At 45.6% G+C, this 22349-nt stretch overlaps 1 protein-coding gene across 1 annotated transcript in view; it reads right to left on the bottom strand.

Moving 5' to 3' along the window:
* Positions 1-22349, bottom strand: part of LOC139374594 (circadian locomoter output cycles protein kaput-like) — a 47360-nt gene that overhangs the window by 5457 nt on the left and 19554 nt on the right. Inside the window, exons 14-18 of the mRNA XM_071115611.1 lie at positions 16451-16529; positions 14377-14527; positions 14079-14185; positions 13733-13807; positions 1850-2080 (exon numbers count right to left, since the gene is read on the bottom strand). Coding sequence (XP_070971712.1) covers positions 1850-2080; positions 13733-13807; positions 14079-14185; positions 14377-14527; positions 16451-16529 — 643 coding nt within the window. The remainder of the gene's footprint in view (positions 1-1849; positions 2081-13732; positions 13808-14078; positions 14186-14376; positions 14528-16450; positions 16530-22349) is intronic.

Raw genomic sequence — 22349 nt, 5'->3', positions numbered from 1 at the left:
ACTTCTGGAGAGAGTTTGCTGCACTGAAAGTAAAGGGGCTGAATAATTTTGCACGCCCAATTTTTCAGTTTTTGATTTGTTAAAAAAGTTTGAAATATCCAATAAATGTCGTTCCACTTCATGATTGTGTCCCACTTGTTGTTGATTCTTCACAAAAAAATACAGTTTTATATCTTTATGTTTGAAGCCTGAAATGTGGCAAAAGGTCGCAAAGTTCAAGGGGGCCGAATATTTTCGCAAGGCACTGTATCTCCTACCTGTATGGGGTCTATATTTCTCCTACCTGTATGGGGTCTATATTTCTCCTACCTGTATGGGGTCTATATATCTCCTACCTGTATGGGGTCTATATATCTTCTACCTGTATGGGGTCTATATATTTCCTACCTGTATGGGGTCCATATATCTCCTACCTGTATAGGGTCTATATACCTCCTACCTGTATGGGGTCTATATACCTCCTACCTGTATGGGGTCTATATATCTCCTACCTGTATGGGGTCTATATTTCTCCTACCTGCATGGGGTCTATATACCTCCTACCTGTATGGGGTCTATATATCTCCTACCTGTATGGAGTCTATATATATATATATATTCTACCTGTATGGGGTCTATATATATATATATATATTCTACCTGTATGCGGTCTATATATATATATCCTACCTGTATGGGGTCAATATATATATATCCTACCTGTATGGGGTCAATATATATATCCTACCTGTATGGGGTCTATATATCTCCTACCTGTATGGGGTCAATATATATCCTACCTGTATGCGGTCTATATATATATATCCTACCTGTATGGGGTCAATATATATATATCCTACCTGTATGGGGTCAATATATATATATATATTCTACCTGTATGCGGTCTATATATATATATCCTACCTGTATGGGGTCAATATATATATATATATATCCTACCTGTATGGGGTCAATATATATATATATATATATATATATATATATATATATATATATATATATATCCTACCTGTATGGGGTCAATATATATCCATCCTACCTGTATGGGGTAAATATATATATCCTACCTGTATGGGGTCAATATATATATATATATCCTACCTGTATGGGGTAAATATATATATCCTACCTGTATGGGGTCAATATATATCCATCCTACCTGTATGGGGTAAATATATATATCCTACCTGTATGGGGTCAATATATATATCCTACCTGTATGGGGTCAATATATATATATCCTACCTGTATGGGGTCAATATATATCCTACCTGTATGGGGTCAATATATATATATCCTACCTGTATGGGGTCAATATATATATATCCTACCTGTATGGGGTCAATATATATATATATATATATATATATATATATATATATATATATATATATATATATATATATATATATATATATATCCTACCTGTATGGGGTCAATATATATATATCCTACCTGTATGGGGTCAATATATATATCCTACCTGTATGGGGTCAATATATATATATATATCCTACCTGTATGGGGTCAATATATATATATATATATATATATATCCTACCTGTATGGGGTCAATATATATCCATCCTACCTGTATGGGGTAAATATATATATCCTACCTGTATGGGGTCAATATATATATCCTACCTGTATGGGGTCAATATATATCCATCCTACCTGTATGGGGTCAATATATATATCCTACCTGTATGGGGTAAATATATATACATCCTACCTGTATGGGGTCTATATATCTCCTACCTGTATGGGGTCAATATATATATATATATCCTACCTGTATGGGGTCAATATATATACATCCTACCTGTATGGGGTCTATATCTCCTACCTGTATGGCTGGGGGCTGTACTCTGTGTAGTTGGTCCTGTATGGCTGGGGGCTGTACTCTGTGTAGTTGGTCCTGTATGGCTGGGGGCTGTACTCTGTGTAGTTGGTCCTGTATGGCTCGGAGTTCATCCTGCTGTCTCTGGATGTTGGCCTGAATCATCCTGGTCCTCTGCTCCAGCTGGTCCTTTAGGTGCTGCATAGCATTCACCTGGGCCGAGAACTCTAGCACCGGCTTGGGGTTGGAGGGGGGAGTAACGGGGGAAGAGAGAGAGGGAAACAGAGGGAGAAAGATTGTTCCCACCATGTTATATGACCAGCAGCGCCAGGCTACAATAGGTTCTGCTGACTGCTGTCTGAATGGCTGGAGGGAGGTTCTACTGTCTGAATGGCTGGAGGGAGGTTCTGCTGTCTGAATGGCTGGAGGGAGGTTCTGCTGTCTGAATGGCTGGAGGGAGGTTCTGCTGTCTGAATGGCTGGAGGGAGGTTCTGATGTCTGAATGGCTGGAGGGAGGTTCTACTGTCTGAATGGCTGGAGGGAGGTTCTGCTGTCTGAATGGCTGGAGGGAGGTTCTGCTGTCTGAATGGCTGGAGGGAGGTTCTGCTGTCTGAATGGCTGGAGGGAGGTTCTGCTGTCTGAATGGCTGGAGGGAGGTTCTGCTGTCTGAATGGCTGGAGGGAGGTTCTGCTGTCTGAATGGCTGGAGGGAGGTTCTGCTGTCTGAATGGCTGGAGGGAGGTTCTGCTGTCTGAATGGCTGTAGAGAGGTTCTGCTGTCTGAATGGCTGGAGGGAGGTTCTGCTGTCTGAATGGCTGGAGGGAGGTTCTGCTGTCTGAATGGCTGGAGGGAGGTTCTGCTGTCTGAATGGCTGGAGGGAGGTTCTGCTGTCTGAATGGCTGGAGGGAGGTTCTGCTGTCTGAATCGCTGGAGGGAGGTTCTGCTGTCTGAATGGCTGGAGGGAGGTTCTGCTGTCTGAATGGCTGGAGGGAGGTTCTGCTGTCTGAATGACTGGAGGGAGGTTCTGCTGTCTGAATGGCTGGAGGGAGGTTCTGCTGTCTGAATGGCTGGAGGGAGGTTCTGCTGTCTGAATGGCTGGAGGGAGGTTCTGCTGTCTGAATGGCTGGAGGGAGGTTCTGCTGTCTGACATACTAGTACTGAATGGCTGGAGGGAGGTTCTGCTGTCTGACATACTAGTACTGAATGGCTGTAGGGAGGTTCTGCTGTCTGACATACTAGTACTGAATGGCTGTAGGGAGGTTCTGCTGTCTGACATACTAGTACTGAATGGCTGTAGGGAGGTTCTTCTGTCTGACATACTAGTACTGAATGGCTGTAGAGAGGTTCTTCTGTCTGACATACTAGTACTGAATGGCTGTAGGGAGGTTCTTCTGTCTGACATACTAGTACTGAATGGCTGGAGGGAGGTTCTGCTGTCTGCTGTCTGAATGGCTGTAGGGAGGTTCTGCTGTCTGACATACTAGTACTGAATGCCTGTAGAGAGGTTCTGCTGTCTGACATACTAGTACTGAATGGCTGGAGGGAGGTTCTGCTGTCTGCTGTCTGAATGGCTGTAGGGAGGTTCTGCTGTCTGACATACTAGTACTGAATGACTGTAGAGAGGTTCTGCTGTCTGACATACTAGAACTGAATGACTGGAGGGAGGTTCTGCTGTCTGCTGTCTGAATGGCTGGAGGGAGGTTCTGCTGTCTGCTGTCTGAATGGCTGCAGAGAGGTTCTGCTGTCTGCTGTCTGAATGGCTGGAGGGAGGTTCTGCTGTCTGCTGTCTGAATGACTGTAGGGAGGTTCTGCTGTCTGAATGGCTGGAGGGAGGTTCTGCTGTCTGCTGTCTGAATGGCTGGAGGGAGGTTCTGCTGTCTGAATGGCTGGAGGGAGGTTCTGCTGTCTGACATACTAGTACTGAATTGCTGTAGAGAGGTTATGCTGTCTGCTGTCTGAATGGCTGTAGAGAGGTTCTGCTGTCTGAATGGCTGTAGAGAGGTTCTGCTGTCTGAATGGCTGTAGAGAGGTTCTGCTGTCTGACATACTAGTACTGAATGGCTGGAGGGAGGTTCTGCTGTCTGACATACTAGTACTGAATGGCTGGAGGGAGGTTCTGCTGTCTGCTGTCTGAATGGCTGGAGGGAGGTTCTGCTGTCTGAATGGCTGTAGAGAGGTTCTGCTGTCTGAATGGCTGTAGAGAGGTTATGCTGTCTGAATGGCTGTAGAGAGGTTCTGCTGTCTGACATACTAGAACTGAATGACTGGAGGGAGGTTCTGCTGTCTGACATACTAGAACTGAATGACTGGAGGGAGGTTCTGCTGTCTGACATACTAGTACTGAATGGCTGGAGGGAGGTTCTGCTGTCTGACATACTAGTACTGAATGGCTGGAGGGAGGTTCTGCTGTCTGACATACTAGTACTGAATGGCTGGAGGGAGGTTCTGCTATCTGACATACTAGTACTGAATGGCTGTAGAGAGGTTCTGCTGTCTGACATACTAGTACTGAATGACTGTTGGGAGGTTCTGCTGTCTGACATACTAGTACTGAATGGCTGGAGGGAGGTTCTGCTGTCTGACATACTAGTACTGAATGGCTGGAGGGAGGTTCTGCTGTCTGACATACTAGTACTGAATGGCTGGAGGGAGGTTATGCTGTCTGACATACTAGTACTGAATGGCTGGAGGGAGGTTCTGCTGTCTGACATACTAGTACTGAATGACTGTAGGGAGGTTCTGCTGTCTGCATGGCTAGAGGGAGGTTCTGCTGTCTGACATACTAGTACTGAATGGCTGGAGGGAGGTTCTGCTGTCTGACATACTAGTACTGAATGGCTGGAGGGAGGTTCTGCTGTCTGAATGGCTGGAGGGAGGTTCTGCTGTCTGAATGGCTGTAGAGAGGTTCTGCTGTCTGAATGGCTGGAGGGAGGTTCTGCTGTCTGACATACTAGTACTGAATGGCTGGAGGGAGGTTCTGCTGTCTGAATGGCTGTAGAGAGGTTCTGCTGTCTGAATGGCTGGAGGGAGGTTATGCTGTCTGACATACTAGTGCTGAATGACTGGAGGGAGGTTCTGCTGTCTGACATACTAGTACTGAATGGCTGGAGGGAGGTTCTGCTGTCTGACATACTAGAACTGAATGGCTGGAGGGAGGTTCTGCTGTCTGACATACTAGGACTGAATGTCTGTAGAGAGGTTCTGCTGTCTGACATACTAGTACTGAATGGCTGGAGGGAGGTTCTGCTGTCTGCTGTCTGAATGGCTGGAGGGAGGTTCTGCTGTCTGACATACTAGTACTGAATGACTGTAGGGAGGTGCTGCTGTCTGACATACTAGTACTGAATGGCTGTAAGGAGGTTCTGCTGTCTGAATGGCTGTAGGGAGGTTCTGCTGTCTGCTGTCTGAATGACTGTAGGGAGGTTCTGCTGTCTGACATACTAGTACTGAATGGCTGGAGGGAGGTTCTGCTGTCTGCTGTCTGAATGGCTGGAGGGAGGTTCTGCTGTCTGAATGACTGTAGAGAGGTTCTGCTGTCTGACATACTAGTACTGAATGGCTGGAGGGAGGTTCTGCTGTCTGACATACTAGTACTGAATGGCTGGAGGGAGATTCTGCTGTCTGAATGGCTGGAGGGAGATTCTGCTGTCTGCTGTCTGAATGACTGTAGAGAGGTTCTGCTGTCTGACATACTAGTACTGAATGGCTGGAGGGAGGTTCTGCTGTCTGACATACTAGTACTGAATGACTGGAGGGAGGTTCTGCTGTCTGACATACTAGTACTGAATGGCTGGAGGGAGGTTCTGCTGTCTGACATACTAGTACTGAATGACTGGAGGGAGGTTCTGCTGTCTGACATACTAGTACTGAATGACTGTAGAGAGGTTCTGCTGTCTGACATACTAGTACTGAATGACTGGAGGGAGGTTCTGCTGTCTGACATACTAGTACTGAATGACTGTAGAGAGGTTCTGCTGTCTGACATACTAGTACTGAATGGCTGTAGGGAGGTTCTGCTGTCTGACATACTAGTACTGAATGGCTGGAGGGAGGTTCTGCTGTCTGACATACTAGTACTGAATGGCTGGAGGGAGGTTCTGCTGTCTGAATGGCTGGAGGGAGGTTCTGCTGTCTGAATGGCTGTAGAGAGGTTCTGCTGTCTGAATGGCTGGAGGGAGGTTCTGCTGTCTGACATACTAGTACTGAATGGCTGGAGGGAGGTTCTGCTGTCTGAATGGCTGTAGAGAGGTTCTGCTGTCTGAATGGCTGGAGGGAGGTTCTGCTGTCTGACATACTAGTGCTGAATGACTGTAGGGAGGTTCTGCTGTCTGACATACTAGTACTGAATGGCTGGAGGGAGGTTCTGCTGTCTGACATACTAGAACTGAATGGCTGGAGGGAGGTTCTGCTGTCTGACATACTAGGACTGAATGTCTGTAGAGAGGTTCTGCTGTCTGACATACTAGTACTGAATGGCTGGAGGGAGGTTCTGCTGTCTGCTGTCTGAATGGCTGGAGGGAGGTTCTGCTGTCTGACATACTAGTACTGAATGACTGTAGGGAGGTGCTGCTGTCTGACATACTAGTACTGAATGGCTGTAAGGAGGTTCTGCTGTCTGAATGGCTGGAGGGAGGTTCTACTGTCTGAATGGCTGGAGGGAGGTTCTGCTGTCTGAATGGCTGGAGGGAGGTTCTGCTGTCTGAATGGCTGGAGGGAGGTTCTGCTGTCTGAATGGCTGGAGGGAGGTTCTGATGTCTGAATGGCTGGAGGGAGGTTCTACTGTCTGAATGGCTGGAGGGAGGTTCTGCTGTCTGAATGGCTGGAGGGAGGTTCTGCTGTCTGAATGGCTGGAGGGAGGTTCTGCTGTCTGAATGGCTGGAGGGAGGTTCTGCTGTCTGAATGGCTGGAGGGAGGTTCTGCTGTCTGAATGGCTGGAGGGAGGTTCTGCTGTCTGAATGGCTGGAGGGAGGTTCTGCTGTCTGAATGGCTGGAGGGAGGTTCTGCTGTCTGAATGGCTGTAGAGAGGTTCTGCTGTCTGAATGGCTGGAGGGAGGTTCTGCTGTCTGAATGGCTGGAGGGAGGTTCTGCTGTCTGAATGGCTGGAGGGAGGTTCTGCTGTCTGAATGGCTGGAGGGAGGTTCTGCTGTCTGAATGGCTGGAGGGAGGTTCTGCTGTCTGAATCGCTGGAGGGAGGTTCTGCTGTCTGAATGGCTGGAGGGAGGTTCTGCTGTCTGAATGGCTGGAGGGAGGTTCTGCTGTCTGAATGACTGGAGGGAGGTTCTGCTGTCTGAATGGCTGGAGGGAGGTTCTGCTGTCTGAATGGCTGGAGGGAGGTTCTGCTGTCTGAATGGCTGGAGGGAGGTTCTGCTGTCTGAATGGCTGGAGGGAGGTTCTGCTGTCTGACATACTAGTACTGAATGGCTGGAGGGAGGTTCTGCTGTCTGACATACTAGTACTGAATGGCTGTAGGGAGGTTCTGCTGTCTGACATACTAGTACTGAATGGCTGTAGGGAGGTTCTGCTGTCTGACATACTAGTACTGAATGGCTGTAGGGAGGTTCTTCTGTCTGACATACTAGTACTGAATGGCTGTAGAGAGGTTCTTCTGTCTGACATACTAGTACTGAATGGCTGTAGGGAGGTTCTTCTGTCTGACATACTAGTACTGAATGGCTGGAGGGAGGTTCTGCTGTCTGCTGTCTGAATGGCTGTAGGGAGGTTCTGCTGTCTGACATACTAGTACTGAATGCCTGTAGAGAGGTTCTGCTGTCTGACATACTAGTACTGAATGGCTGGAGGGAGGTTCTGCTGTCTGCTGTCTGAATGGCTGTAGGGAGGTTCTGCTGTCTGACATACTAGTACTGAATGACTGTAGAGAGGTTCTGCTGTCTGACATACTAGAACTGAATGACTGGAGGGAGGTTCTGCTGTCTGCTGTCTGAATGGCTGGAGGGAGGTTCTGCTGTCTGCTGTCTGAATGGCTGCAGAGAGGTTCTGCTGTCTGCTGTCTGAATGGCTGGAGGGAGGTTCTGCTGTCTGCTGTCTGAATGACTGTAGGGAGGTTCTGCTGTCTGAATGGCTGGAGGGAGGTTCTGCTGTCTGCTGTCTGAATGGCTGGAGGGAGGTTCTGCTGTCTGAATGGCTGGAGGGAGGTTCTGCTGTCTGACATACTAGTACTGAATTGCTGTAGAGAGGTTATGCTGTCTGCTGTCTGAATGGCTGTAGAGAGGTTCTGCTGTCTGAATGGCTGTAGAGAGGTTCTGCTGTCTGAATGGCTGTAGAGAGGTTCTGCTGTCTGACATACTAGTACTGAATGGCTGGAGGGAGGTTCTGCTGTCTGACATACTAGTACTGAATGGCTGGAGGGAGGTTCTGCTGTCTGCTGTCTGAATGGCTGGAGGGAGGTTCTGCTGTCTGAATGGCTGTAGAGAGGTTCTGCTGTCTGAATGGCTGTAGAGAGGTTATGCTGTCTGAATGGCTGTAGAGAGGTTCTGCTGTCTGACATACTAGAACTGAATGACTGGAGGGAGGTTCTGCTGTCTGACATACTAGAACTGAATGACTGGAGGGAGGTTCTGCTGTCTGACATACTAGTACTGAATGGCTGGAGGGAGGTTCTGCTGTCTGACATACTAGTACTGAATGGCTGGAGGGAGGTTCTGCTGTCTGACATACTAGTACTGAATGGCTGGAGGGAGGTTCTGCTATCTGACATACTAGTACTGAATGGCTGTAGAGAGGTTCTGCTGTCTGACATACTAGTACTGAATGACTGTTGGGAGGTTCTGCTGTCTGACATACTAGTACTGAATGGCTGGAGGGAGGTTCTGCTGTCTGACATACTAGTACTGAATGGCTGGAGGGAGGTTCTGCTGTCTGACATACTAGTACTGAATGGCTGGAGGGAGGTTATGCTGTCTGACATACTAGTACTGAATGGCTGGAGGGAGGTTCTGCTGTCTGACATACTAGTACTGAATGACTGTAGGGAGGTTCTGCTGTCTGCATGGCTAGAGGGAGGTTCTGCTGTCTGACATACTAGTACTGAATGGCTGGAGGGAGGTTCTGCTGTCTGACATACTAGTACTGAATGGCTGGAGGGAGGTTCTGCTGTCTGAATGGCTGGAGGGAGGTTCTGCTGTCTGAATGGCTGTAGAGAGGTTCTGCTGTCTGAATGGCTGGAGGGAGGTTCTGCTGTCTGACATACTAGTACTGAATGGCTGGAGGGAGGTTCTGCTGTCTGAATGGCTGTAGAGAGGTTCTGCTGTCTGAATGGCTGGAGGGAGGTTATGCTGTCTGACATACTAGTGCTGAATGACTGGAGGGAGGTTCTGCTGTCTGACATACTAGTACTGAATGGCTGGAGGGAGGTTCTGCTGTCTGACATACTAGAACTGAATGGCTGGAGGGAGGTTCTGCTGTCTGACATACTAGGACTGAATGTCTGTAGAGAGGTTCTGCTGTCTGACATACTAGTACTGAATGGCTGGAGGGAGGTTCTGCTGTCTGCTGTCTGAATGGCTGGAGGGAGGTTCTGCTGTCTGACATACTAGTACTGAATGACTGTAGGGAGGTGCTGCTGTCTGACATACTAGTACTGAATGGCTGTAAGGAGGTTCTGCTGTCTGAATGGCTGTAGGGAGGTTCTGCTGTCTGCTGTCTGAATGACTGTAGGGAGGTTCTGCTGTCTGACATACTAGTACTGAATGGCTGGAGGGAGGTTCTGCTGTCTGCTGTCTGAATGGCTGGAGGGAGGTTCTGCTGTCTGAATGACTGTAGAGAGGTTCTGCTGTCTGACATACTAGTACTGAATGGCTGGAGGGAGGTTCTGCTGTCTGACATACTAGTACTGAATGGCTGGAGGGAGATTCTGCTGTCTGAATGGCTGGAGGGAGGTTCTGCTGTCTGCTGTCTGAATGACTGTAGAGAGGTTCTGCTGTCTGACATACTAGTACTGAATGGCTGGAGGGAGGTTCTGCTGTCTGACATACTAGTACTGAATGACTGGAGGGAGGTTCTGCTGTCTGACATACTAGTACTGAATGGCTGGAGGGAGGTTCTGCTGTCTGACATACTAGTACTGAATGACTGGAGGGAGGTTCTGCTGTCTGACATACTAGTACTGAATGACTGTAGAGAGGTTCTGCTGTCTGACATACTAGTACTGAATGACTGGAGGGAGGTTCTGCTGTCTGACATACTAGTACTGAATGACTGTAGAGAGGTTCTGCTGTCTGACATACTAGTACTGAATGGCTGTAGGGAGGTTCTGCTGTCTGACATACTAGTACTGAATGGCTGGAGGGAGGTTCTGCTGTCTGACATACTAGTACTGAATGGCTGGAGGGAGGTTCTGCTGTCTGAATGGCTGGAGGGAGGTTCTGCTGTCTGAATGGCTGTAGAGAGGTTCTGCTGTCTGAATGGCTGGAGGGAGGTTCTGCTGTCTGACATACTAGTACTGAATGGCTGGAGGGAGGTTCTGCTGTCTGAATGGCTGTAGAGAGGTTCTGCTGTCTGAATGGCTGGAGGGAGGTTCTGCTGTCTGACATACTAGTGCTGAATGACTGTAGGGAGGTTCTGCTGTCTGACATACTAGTACTGAATGGCTGGAGGGAGGTTCTGCTGTCTGACATACTAGAACTGAATGGCTGGAGGGAGGTTCTGCTGTCTGACATACTAGGACTGAATGTCTGTAGAGAGGTTCTGCTGTCTGACATACTAGTACTGAATGGCTGGAGGGAGGTTCTGCTGTCTGCTGTCTGAATGGCTGGAGGGAGGTTCTGCTGTCTGACATACTAGTACTGAATGACTGTAGGGAGGTGCTGCTGTCTGACATACTAGTACTGAATGGCTGTAAGGAGGTTCTGCTGTCTGAATGGCTGTAGGGAGGTTCTGCTGTCTGCTGTCTGAATGACTGTAGGGAGGTTCTGCTGTCTGACATACTAGTACTGAATGGCTGGAGGGAGGTTCTGCTGTCTGCTGTCTGAATGGCTGGAGGGAGGTTCTGCTGTCTGAATGACTGTAGAGAGGTTCTGCTGTCTGACATACTAGTACTGAATGGCAGGAGGGAGGTTCTGCTGTCTGACATACTAGTACTGAATGGCTGGAGGGAGATTCTGCTGTCTGAATGGCTGGAGGGAGGTTCTGCTGTCTGCTGTCTGAATGACTGTAGAGAGGTTCTGCTGTCTGACATACTAGTACTGAATGGCTGGAGGGAGGTTCTGCTGTCTGACATACTAGTACGGAATGACTGGAGGGAGGTTCTGCTGTCTGACATACTAGTACTGAATGGCTGGAGGGAGGTTCTGCTGTCTGACATACTAGTACTGAATGACTGGAGGGAGGTTCTGCTGTCTGACATACTAGTACTGAATGACTGTAGAGAGGTTCTGCTGTCTGACATACTAGTACTGAATGACTGGAGTGAGGTTCTGCTGTCTGACATACTAGTACTGAATGACTGTAGAGAGGTTCTGCTGTCTGACATACTAGTACTGAATGGCTGTAGGGAGGTTCTGCTGTCTGACATACTAGTACTGAATGGCTGGAGGGAGGTTCTGCTGTCTGACATACTAGTACTGAATGACTGGAGGGAGGTTCTGCTGTCTGACATACTAGTACTGAATGACTGTAGAGAGGTTCTGCTGTCTGACATACTAGTACTGAATGTCTGTAGGGAGGTTCTGCTGTCTGACATACTAGTACTGAATGACTGGAGGGAGGTTCTGCTGTCTGACATACTAGTACTGAATGACTGTAGAGAGGTTCTGCTGTCTGACATACTAGTACTGAATGACTGTAGAGAGGTTCTGCTGTCTGAATGGCTAGAGGGAGGTTCTGCTGTCTGACATACTAGTACTGAATGGCTGGAGGGAGGTTCTGCTGTCTGACATACTAGTACTGAATGGCTGGAAGGAGGTTCTGCTGTCTGACATACTAGTACTGAATGGCTGGAGGGAGGTTCTGCTGTCTGACATACTAGTACTGAATGACTGTAGAGAGGTTCTGCTGTCTGACATACTAGTACTGAATGGCTGTAGGGAGGTTCTGCTGTCTGACATACTAGTACTGAATGACTGTAGAGAGGTTCTGCTGTCTGACATACTAGTACTGAATGACTGTAGAGAGGTTCTGCTGTCTGAATGGCTAGAGGGAGGTTCTGCTGTCTGACATACTAGTACTGAATGGCTGTAGGGAGGTTCTGCTGTCTGAATGGCTGTAGAGAGGTTCTGCTGTCTGAATGGCTGTAGAGAGGTTCTGCTGTCTGACATACTAGTACTGAATGACTGGAGGGAGGTTCTGCTGTCTGACATACTAGTACTGAATGGCTGTAGGGAGGTTCTGCTGTCTGACATACTAGTACTGAATGGCTGTAGAGAGGTTCTGCTGTCTGACATACTAGTACTGAATGACTGGAGGGAGGTTCTGCTGTCTGACATACTAGTACTGAATGGCTGTAGAGAGGTTCTGCTGTCTGACATACTAGTACTGAATGGCTGTAGGGAGGTTCTGCTGTCTGCTGTCTGAAATGGCTGTAGAGAGGTTCTGCTGTCTGACATACTAGTACTGAATGACTGTAGAGAGGTTCTGCTGTCTGAATGGCTAGAGGGAGGTTCTGCTGTCTGACATACTAGTACTGAATGGCTGTAGGGAGGTTCTGCTGTCTGAATGGCTGTAGAGAGGTTCTGCTGTCTGAATGGCTGTAGAGAGGTTCTGCTGTCTGACATACTAGTACTGAATGACTGGAGGGAGGTTCTGCTGTCTGACATACTAGTACTGAATGGCTGTAGGGAGGTTCTGCTGTCTGACATACTAGTACTGAATGGCTGTAGAGAGGTTCTGCTGTCTGACATACTAGTACTGAATGACTGGAGGGAGGTTCTGCTGTCTGACATACTAGTACTGAATGGCTGTAGAGAGGTTCTGCTGTCTGACATACTAGTACTGAATGGCTGTAGGGAGGTTCTGCTGTCTGCTGTCTGAAATGGCTGTAGAGAGGTTCTGCTGTCTGACATACTAGTACTGAATGGCTGTAGAGAGGTTCTGCTGTCTGACATACTAGTACTGAATGGATGGAGGGAGGTTCTGCTGTCTGACATACTAGTACTGAATGGCTGTAGGGAGGTTCTGCTGTCTGACATACTAGTACTGAATGACTGTAGAGAGGTTCTGCTGTCTGACATACTAGTACTGAATGACTGTAGAGAGGTTCTGCTGTCTGAATGGCTAGAGGGAGGTTCTGCTGTCTGACATACTAGTACTGAATGGCTGTAGGGAGGTTCTGCTGTCTGAATGGCTGTAGAGAGGTTCTGCTGTCTGAATGGCTGTAGAGAGGTTCTGCTGTCTGAATGGCTGTAGAGAGGTTCTGCTGTCTGACATACTAGTACTGAATGGCTGTAGAGAGGTTCTGCTGTCTGACATACTAGTACTGAATGGCTGTAGAGAGGTTCTGCTGTCTGACATACTAGTACTGAATGACTGGAGGGAGGTTCTGCTGTCTGACATACTAGTACTGAATGGCTGTAGAGAGGTTCTGCTGTCTGAATGGCTGTAGGGAGGTTCTGCTGTCTGAATGGCTGTAGAGAGGTTCTGCTGTCTGAATGGCTGTAGAGAGGTTCTGCTGTCTGAATGGCTGTAGAGAGGTTCTGCTGTCTGACATACTAGTACTGAATGGCTGGAGGGAGGTTCTGCTGTCTGACATACTAGTACTGAATGGCTGTAGGATGGTCATACTTAAGCGATGTCCCAAATAAGCACCCTATTCACTATTTAGTACACTACTTTTCACCAGGCTCCATAGGGCAAAGTCAAAAGTAGTGCACTATTTAGGGCTGTAACCTTGGATAGATGGGTACCAGGTGAATAGGGTAGATAGACGGGCGTTTCTCACCTCTTGTTGTTGGTGTTGTTGTATCACAGGATGGACGGGAGCCACACTGTGTCCCGTGGTCTGAGAACCCGTAGACTACACACGCACACCAACACAGACAACAGATACCGTGTGAGTTTGATTCAGTTGCAGTTGATTCAGAGTCGATTCATTTTAGATTCGTCTCAGGTTGAATTGGACCTGGTCATGTCCTGCTCCTCCACAACAGATAAAATTCATTATGTATTTTAATAGCACCTGTTGGACTCACCCAATCGCCCAGTCAAAACAAACTTGCTTATTTTTGGGGGGGGGGTTCTGTCCAATCACTTTCTGTCCAGTCGCATTCTGTCCAATCAGGGCTTACCTGGCTGCTGATGGAGGAGCGTCTCTGTGATGTCATCTCGACGGTGGAGGCAACATGTGACTGACGAGGGGGCGTGGCCATGTCCATGTGGAGCTTGGAGGCTGTTGCTATGGAGATGAGAGATCCTATTATAGTCAGAGATACTGATGTGTGAGTGGTCTGAGATGTGTGTGTGTGTCTGTGTGTGTTTGTGTGTGTGTGTGGTCTGTGTGTGGTCTGTGTGTGGTCTGTGTGTGTGTGTGTGTGTGTGTGTGTGTGTGTGTGTGTGTGTGTGTGTGTGTGTGTGTGTGTCTCTTACAGGTACAGGTGTTGTCTGAGAGCTGTGAGGAGGTCTTGTGTGAGGACAGAGAGGTGGAGGAGGGGGTGTGGCTACGGTCAAAGCGTTCCAGGGCCTCTTTTAGGCTGGAAACTGTGTTGAGCTGAGACTCAGATCCACTGTCTTGACTCTGCTTCAGGGAGGAGAGAGGAGAAGGAACTAATCACAATGGAGGTAGCTAGACATCTACCACTTAGACAGTCCTAGTTATATTAATAACAGATAGATATCACTTAGACAGTCCTAGTTATATTAATAACAGATATCTACCACTTAGACAGAGTTATATTAATAACAGATAGATATCACTTAGACAGCCCTAGTTATATTAATAACAGATAGATATCACTTAGACAGCCCTAGTTATATTAATAACAGATAGATATCTATCACTTAGACAGCCCTAGTTATATTAATAACAGATAGATATCACTTAGACAGCCCTAGTTATATTAATAACAGATAGATATCACTTAGACAGCCCTAGTTATATTAATAACAGATAGATATCACTTAGACAGAGTTATATTAATAACAGATAGACATCTACCACTTAGACAGCCCTAGTTATATTAATAACAGATAGATATCTACCACTTAGACAGTCATAGTTATATTAATAACAGATAGATATCACTTAGACAGCCCTAGTTATATTAATAACAGATAGATATCTACCACTTAGACAGAGTTATATTAATAACAGATAGATATCTACCACTTAGACAGTCATAGTTATATTAATAACAGATATCTACCACTTAGACAGTCATAGTTATATTAATACCAGATAGACATCTACCACTTAGACAGTCATAGTTATATTAATACCAGATAGATATCTACCACTTAGACAGTCATAGTTATATTAATAACAGATAGATATCTACCACTTAGACAGTCCTAGTTATATTAATAACAGATAGATATCTACCACTTAGACAGTCATAGTTATATTAATAACAGATAGATATCACTTAGACAGCCCTAGTTATATTAATAACAGATAGATATCTACCACTTAGACAGCCCTAGTTATATTAATAACAGATAGATATCTACCACTTAGACAGTCATAGTTATATTAATAACAGATAGATATCACTTAGACAGTCCTAGTTATATTAATAACAGATAGATATCACTTAGACAGTCCTAGTTATATTAATAACAGATAGATATCACTTAGACAGTCCTAGTTATATTAATAACAGATAGATATCACTTAGACAGCCCTAGTTATATTAATAACAGATAGATATCTACCACTTAGACAGTCCTAGTTACATTAATAACAGATAGATATCACTTAGACAGCCCTAGTTATATTAATAACAGATAGATATCTACCACTTAGACAGTCATAGTTATATTAATAACAGATATCTACCACTTAGACAGTCCTAGTTATATTAATAACAGATAGATAGATATCACTTAGACAGTCCTAGTTATATTAATAACAGATAGATATCTACCACTTAGACAGTCATAGTTATATTAATAACAGATAGATATCTACCACTTAGACAGTCATAGTTATATTAATAACAGATAGATAGATATCACTTAGACAGTCCTAGTTATATTAATAACAGATAGATATCTACCACTTAGACAGTCATAGTTATATTAATAACAGATAGATAGATATCACTTAGACAGTCCTAGTTATATTAATAACAGATAGATATCTACCACTTAGACAGTCCTAGTTATATTAATAACAGATAGATATCTACCACTTAGACAGTCCTAGTTATATTAATAACAGATAGATATCTACCACTTAGACAGTCCTAGTTATATTAATAACAGATAGATATCACTTAGACAGTCCTAGTTATATTAATAACAGATAGATATCACTTAGACAGTCATAGTTATATTAATAACAGATATCTACCACTTAGACAGTCCTAGTTATATTAATAACAGATAGATATCACTTAGACAGTCCTAGTTATATTAATAACAGATAGATATCACTTAGACAGTCATAGTTATATTAATATGAAAGAGGGACAATACACATCAATATAGTGATGCATCTCACCTTGTCCACAGTTACCTCAGGGGGGGGCTCTTCAATGATACCCAGCTCTCTACGCTGCTCTGCCCTCACCTCGGCGTAGCTACACAGAGAACAGAACATGTCACCTCTCCATAGCTACACAGAGAGACAGAACAAGTCACCTCTCCATAGCTACACAGAGAGACAGAACAAGTCACCTCTCCATAGCTACACAGAGAGACAGAACAAGTCACCTCTCCATAGCTACACAGAGAGACAGAACAAGTCACCTCTCCATAGCTACACAGAGAGACAGAACAAGTCACCTCTCCATAGCTACACAGAGAGACAGAACAAGTCACCTCTCCATAGCTACACAGAGAGACAGAACAAGTCACCTCTCCATAGCTACACAGAGAGACAGAACAAGTCACCTCTCCATAGCTACACAGAGAGACAGAACAAGTCACCTCTCCATAGCTACACAGAGAACAGAACAAGTCACCTCTCCATAGCTACACAGAGAACAGAACAAGTCACCTCTCCATAGCTACACAGAGAGACAGAACAAGTCACCTCTCCATAGCTACACAGAGAGACAGAACAAGTCACCTCTCCATAGCTACACAGAGAGACAGAACAAGTCACCTCTCCATAGCTACACAGAGAACAGAACAAGTCACCTCTCCATAGCTACACAGAGAACAGAACAAGTCACCTCTCCATAGCTACACAGAGAACAGAACAAGTCACCTCTCCATAGTTACACAGAGAGACAGAACAAGTCACCTCTCCATAGCTACACAGAGAGACAGAACAAGTCACCTCTACATAGCTACACAGAGAACAGAACAAGTCACCTCTCCATAGCTACAAAGAGAACAGAACAAGTCACCTCTCCATAGCTACACAGAGAACAGAACAAGTCACCTCTCCATAGTTACACAGAGAGACAGAACAAGTCACCTCTCCATAGCTACACAGAGAGACAGAACAAGTCGCCTCTCCATAGCTACACAGAGAACAGAACAAGTCACCTCTCCATAGCTACACAGAGAACAGAACAAGTCACCTCTCCATAGCTACACAGAGAGACAGAACAAGTCACCTCTCCATAGCTACACAGAGAGACAGAACAAGTCACCTCTCCATAGCTACACAGAGAGACAGAACAAGTCACCTCTCCATAGCTACACAGAGAGACAGAACAAGTCACCTCTCCATAGCTACACAGAGAACATAACAAGTCACCTCTCCATAGCTACACAGAGAACAGAACAAGTCACCTCTCCATAGCTACACAGAGAACAGAACAAGTCACCTCTCCATAGCTACACAGAGAGACAGAACAAGTCACCTCTCCATAGCTACACAGAGAACAGAACAAGTCACCTCTCCATAGCTACACAGAGAACAGAACAAGTCAGCTCTCCATAGCTACACAGAGAACAGAACAAGTCACCTCTCCATAGTTACACAGAGACAGAACAAGTCACCTCTCCATAGCTACACAGAGAACAGAACAAGTCACCTCTCCATAGCTACACAGAGAGACAGAACAAGTCACCTCTCCATAGCTACACAGAGAGACAGAACAAGTCACCTCTCCATAGCTACACAGAGAACAGAACAAGTCACCTCTCCATAGCTACACAGAGAGACAGAACAAGTCACCTCTCCATAGCTACACAGAGAGACAGAACAAGTCACCTCTCCATAGCTACACAGAGAACAGAACAAGTCACCTCTCCATAGCTACACAGAGAGACAGAACAAGTCACCTCTCCATAGCTACACAGAGAGACAGAACAAGTCACCTCTCCATAGCTACACAGAGAGACAGAACAAGTCACCTCTCCATAGCTACACAGAGAACAGAACAAGTCACCTCTCCATAGCTACACAGAGAGACAGAACAAGTCACCTCTCCATAGTTACACAGAGAACAGAACAAGTCACCTCTCCATAGCTACACAGAGAACAGAACAAGTCACCTCTCCATAGCTACACAGAGAACAGAACAAGTCACCTCTCCATAGCTACACAGAGAGACAGAACAAGTCACCTCTCCATAGCTACACAGAGAACAGAACAAGTCACCTCTCCATAGCTACACAGAGAACAGAACAAGTCACCTCTCCATAGCTACACAGAGAACAGAACAAGTCACCTCTCCATAGTTACACAGAGAGACAGAACAAGTCACCTCTCAATAGCTACACAGAGAACAGAACAAGTCACCTCTCCATAGCTACACAGAGAGACAGAACAAGTCACCTCTCCATAGCTACACAGAGAACAGAACAAGTCACCTCTCCATAGCTACACAGAGAGACAGAACAAGTCACCTCTCCATAGCTACACAGAGAGACAGAACAAGTCACCTCTCCATAGTTACACAGAGAGACAGAACAAGTCACCTCTCCATAGCTACACAGAGAACAGAACAAGTCACCTCTCCATAGCTACACAGAGAGACAGAACAAGTCACCTCTCCATAGCTACACAGAGAACAGAACAAGTCACCTCTCCATAGCTACACAGAGAGACAGAACAAGTCACCTCTCCATAGCTACACAGAGAGACAGAACAAGTCACCTCTCCATAGCTACACAGAGAACAGAACAAGTCACCTCTCCATAGCTACACAGAGAGACAGAACAAGTCACCTCTCCATAGCTACACAGAGAGACAGAACAAGTCACCTCTCCATAGCTACACAGAGAGACAGAACAAGTCACCTCTCCATAGCTACACAGAGAGACAGAACAAGTCACCTCTCCATAGCTACACAGAGAACATAACAAGTCACCTCTCCATAGCTACACAGAGAACAGAACAAGTCACCTCTCCATAGCTACACAGAGAACAGAACAAGTCACCTCTCCATAGCTACACAGAGAGACAGAACAAGTCACCTCTCCATAGCTACACAGAGAACAGAACAAGTCACCCCTCCATAGCTACACAGAGAACAGAACAAGTCACCTCTCCATAGCTACACAGAGAACAGAACAAGTCACCTCTCCATAGTTACACAGAGAGACAGAACAAGTCACCTCTCCATAGCTACACAGAGAACAGAACAAGTCACCTCTCCATAGCTACACAGAGAGACAGAACAAGTCACCTCTCCATAGCTACACAGACAGACAGAACAAGTCACCTCTCCATAGCTACACAGAGAACAGAACAAGTCACCTCTCCATAGCTACACAGAGAGACAGAACAAGTCACCTCTCCATAGCTACACAGAGAGACAGAACAAGTCACCTCCCCATAGCTACACAGAGAGACAGAACAAGTCACCTCTCCATAGCTACACAGAGAGACAGAACAAGTCACCTCTCCATAGTTACACAGAGAGACAGAACAAGTCACCTCTCCATAGCTACACAGAGAGACAGAACAAGTCACCTCTCCATAGTTACACAGAGAGACAGAACAAGTCACCTCTCCATAGCTACACAGAGAGACAGAACAAGTCACCTCTCCATAGCTACACAGAGAGACAGAACAAGTCACCTCTCCATAGCTACACAGAGAACAGAACAAGTCACCTCTCCATAGCTACACAGAGAACAGAACAAGTCACCTCTCCATAGTTACACAGAGAGACAGAACAAGTCACCTCTCAATAGCTACACAGAGAGACAGAACAAAACCGTCCCATAGTTACACAGAGAACAGAACAAGTCACCTCTCCATAGCTACACAGAGAGACAGAACAAGTCACCTCTCCATAGCTACACAGAGAACAGAACAAAACCGTCCCATAGTTACACAGAGAACAGAACAAGTCACCTCTCCATAGCTACACAGAGAGACAGAACAAGTCACCTCTCCATAGTTACACAGAGAGACAGAACAAGTCACCTCTCCATAGCTACACAGAGAGACAGAACAAGTCACCTCTCCATAGCTACACAGAGAGACAGAACAAGTCACCTCTCCATAGCTACACAGAGAACAGAACAAGTCACCTCTCCATAGCTACACAGAGAACAGAACAAGTCACCTCTCCATAGCTACACAGAGAGACAGAACAAGTCACCTCTCCATAGCTACACAGAGAGACAGAACAAGTCACCTCTCCATAGCTACACAGAGAGACAGAACAAGTCACCTCTCCATAGCTACACAGAGAGACAGAACAAGTCACCTCTCCATATCTACACAGAGAACAGAACAAGTCACCTCTCCATAGCTACACAGAGAACAGAACAAGTCACCTCTCCACAGCTACACAGAGAGACAGAACAAGTCACCTCTCCATAGCTACACAGAGAGACAGAACAAAACCGTCCCTCACAATATAATGATTTTTTCATTGATAGTCAGAATTATGTTTCCATTTCCTTTATACAAATTGGAAGGATTTATTCTGTTGTTCATTTTAAATAAAATATGTTATGCCTTAAAGAATTTACAATAAACGAGTCAGATTTTTAGAAGTATATAGATTATCAACCGTGTAGTCCAATCTTACCTGACGACAGTGTGTGTGGAGAACTATATGCAAATTTAAACAAATAGGTTTTAACCTCTCTTGGGTAGGGGGCAGTGTCTTCACGTCCGGGTGAACAGACAGACAGAATATCTCATTGGACGCTGGACAGTGACATGACTAACCATCTTTTCTGATTGGACAGTGAGATGAGTTGTGTCAATCTGTCGGTCGTTGTTTAACCTCTCTTGGGTAGGGGGCAGAGTCTTCACGTCCAGGTGAAAAGCGTGCCCAAAGTAAACTGCCTGTTACTCAGGCCCAGAAGCTAGGATAAGCATATAATTGGTAGATTTGGATACAAAACACTCTAAAGTTTCTGAAACTGTTAAAGTAATGTCAGCCTACCACTAATTCAGCCTACCACTAATTCAGCCTACCACTAATGTCAGCCTACCACTAATGTCAGCCTACCACTAATTCAGCCTACCACTAATGTCAGTCTACCACTAATGTCAGCCTACCACTAATTCAGCCTACCACTAATGTCAGCCTACCACTAATTCAGCCTACCACTAATGTCAGCCTACCACTAATGTCAGCCTACCACTAATGTCAGCCTACCACTAATTCAGCCTACCACTAATTCAGCCTACCACTAATTCAGCCTACCACTATTTTCAACGGCTGTCACTTTTATTATAAAGTGAAGTCCTCCCAGATTGCAGTTCCTAGGGCTTCCACTAGATGTCAACAGTCTTTAGAAAGAGATTCAGGCTGGTTTTTGGAAAAATGAGCCAGAAATTGTAGTTTTTCTAGGTGGCTCCCATTTTGTCTGTAGTGTTTCCAAGCGCGTGGAAGAGAGCGCTTTCTTTGGTATTTTTCTCAATAACAATTCTCCGTCTTAGATTTTATTGTTTATTTACATATTAGGGTACCTAAGGTTTGATTATAAACGTTGTTTGGATAAGTTTGTTAGTAACGTTTGGGATTCATTTTGTATGCATTTTAAAGGAGGGAAACAGGTGGATTATTGACTGAAGCTCCACCAGCTGAACTGGACTTTAGGACTTTATCGAACAAAAGGACCATTTGTGATGTAACTGGGACCTATTGGAGTGCCAACAGAAGAAGATCATCAAAGGTAAGGCATTAATTATATCGCTATTTCTGACTTTCGTGTCGCACCTGCTTGGTTGAAACATGTTTTTCATGGTTTTGTAAGCGGGGCGCTGTCCTCAGATAATCGCATGGTTTGCTTTCGCCGTAAAGCCTTTTTGAAATCTGACACGGCGGCTGGACTAACAAGAAGGTTAAGCTTTTTATTTTGATGTATTTACACTTGTGATTTAATGAAAGTTTAATGTTTTATAATTCTGCAGTTTGAATTACGGCGCTCTGCAATTTCACCGGATGTTGGCCAGGTGGGACGTTTACCGGCCAGCCTGCCCATTAGAAGTTAAACAGATCTTTTCTGATTGGACAGTGAGATGAGGT

The sequence above is a fragment of the Oncorhynchus clarkii genome, chromosome 19, assembly GCF_045791955.1.
Source record: "Oncorhynchus clarkii lewisi isolate Uvic-CL-2024 chromosome 19, UVic_Ocla_1.0, whole genome shotgun sequence".
NCBI classification, from domain to species: domain Eukaryota; kingdom Metazoa; phylum Chordata; class Actinopteri; order Salmoniformes; family Salmonidae; genus Oncorhynchus; species Oncorhynchus clarkii.
This window is presented reverse-complemented; position numbering and strand designations above follow the sequence as displayed.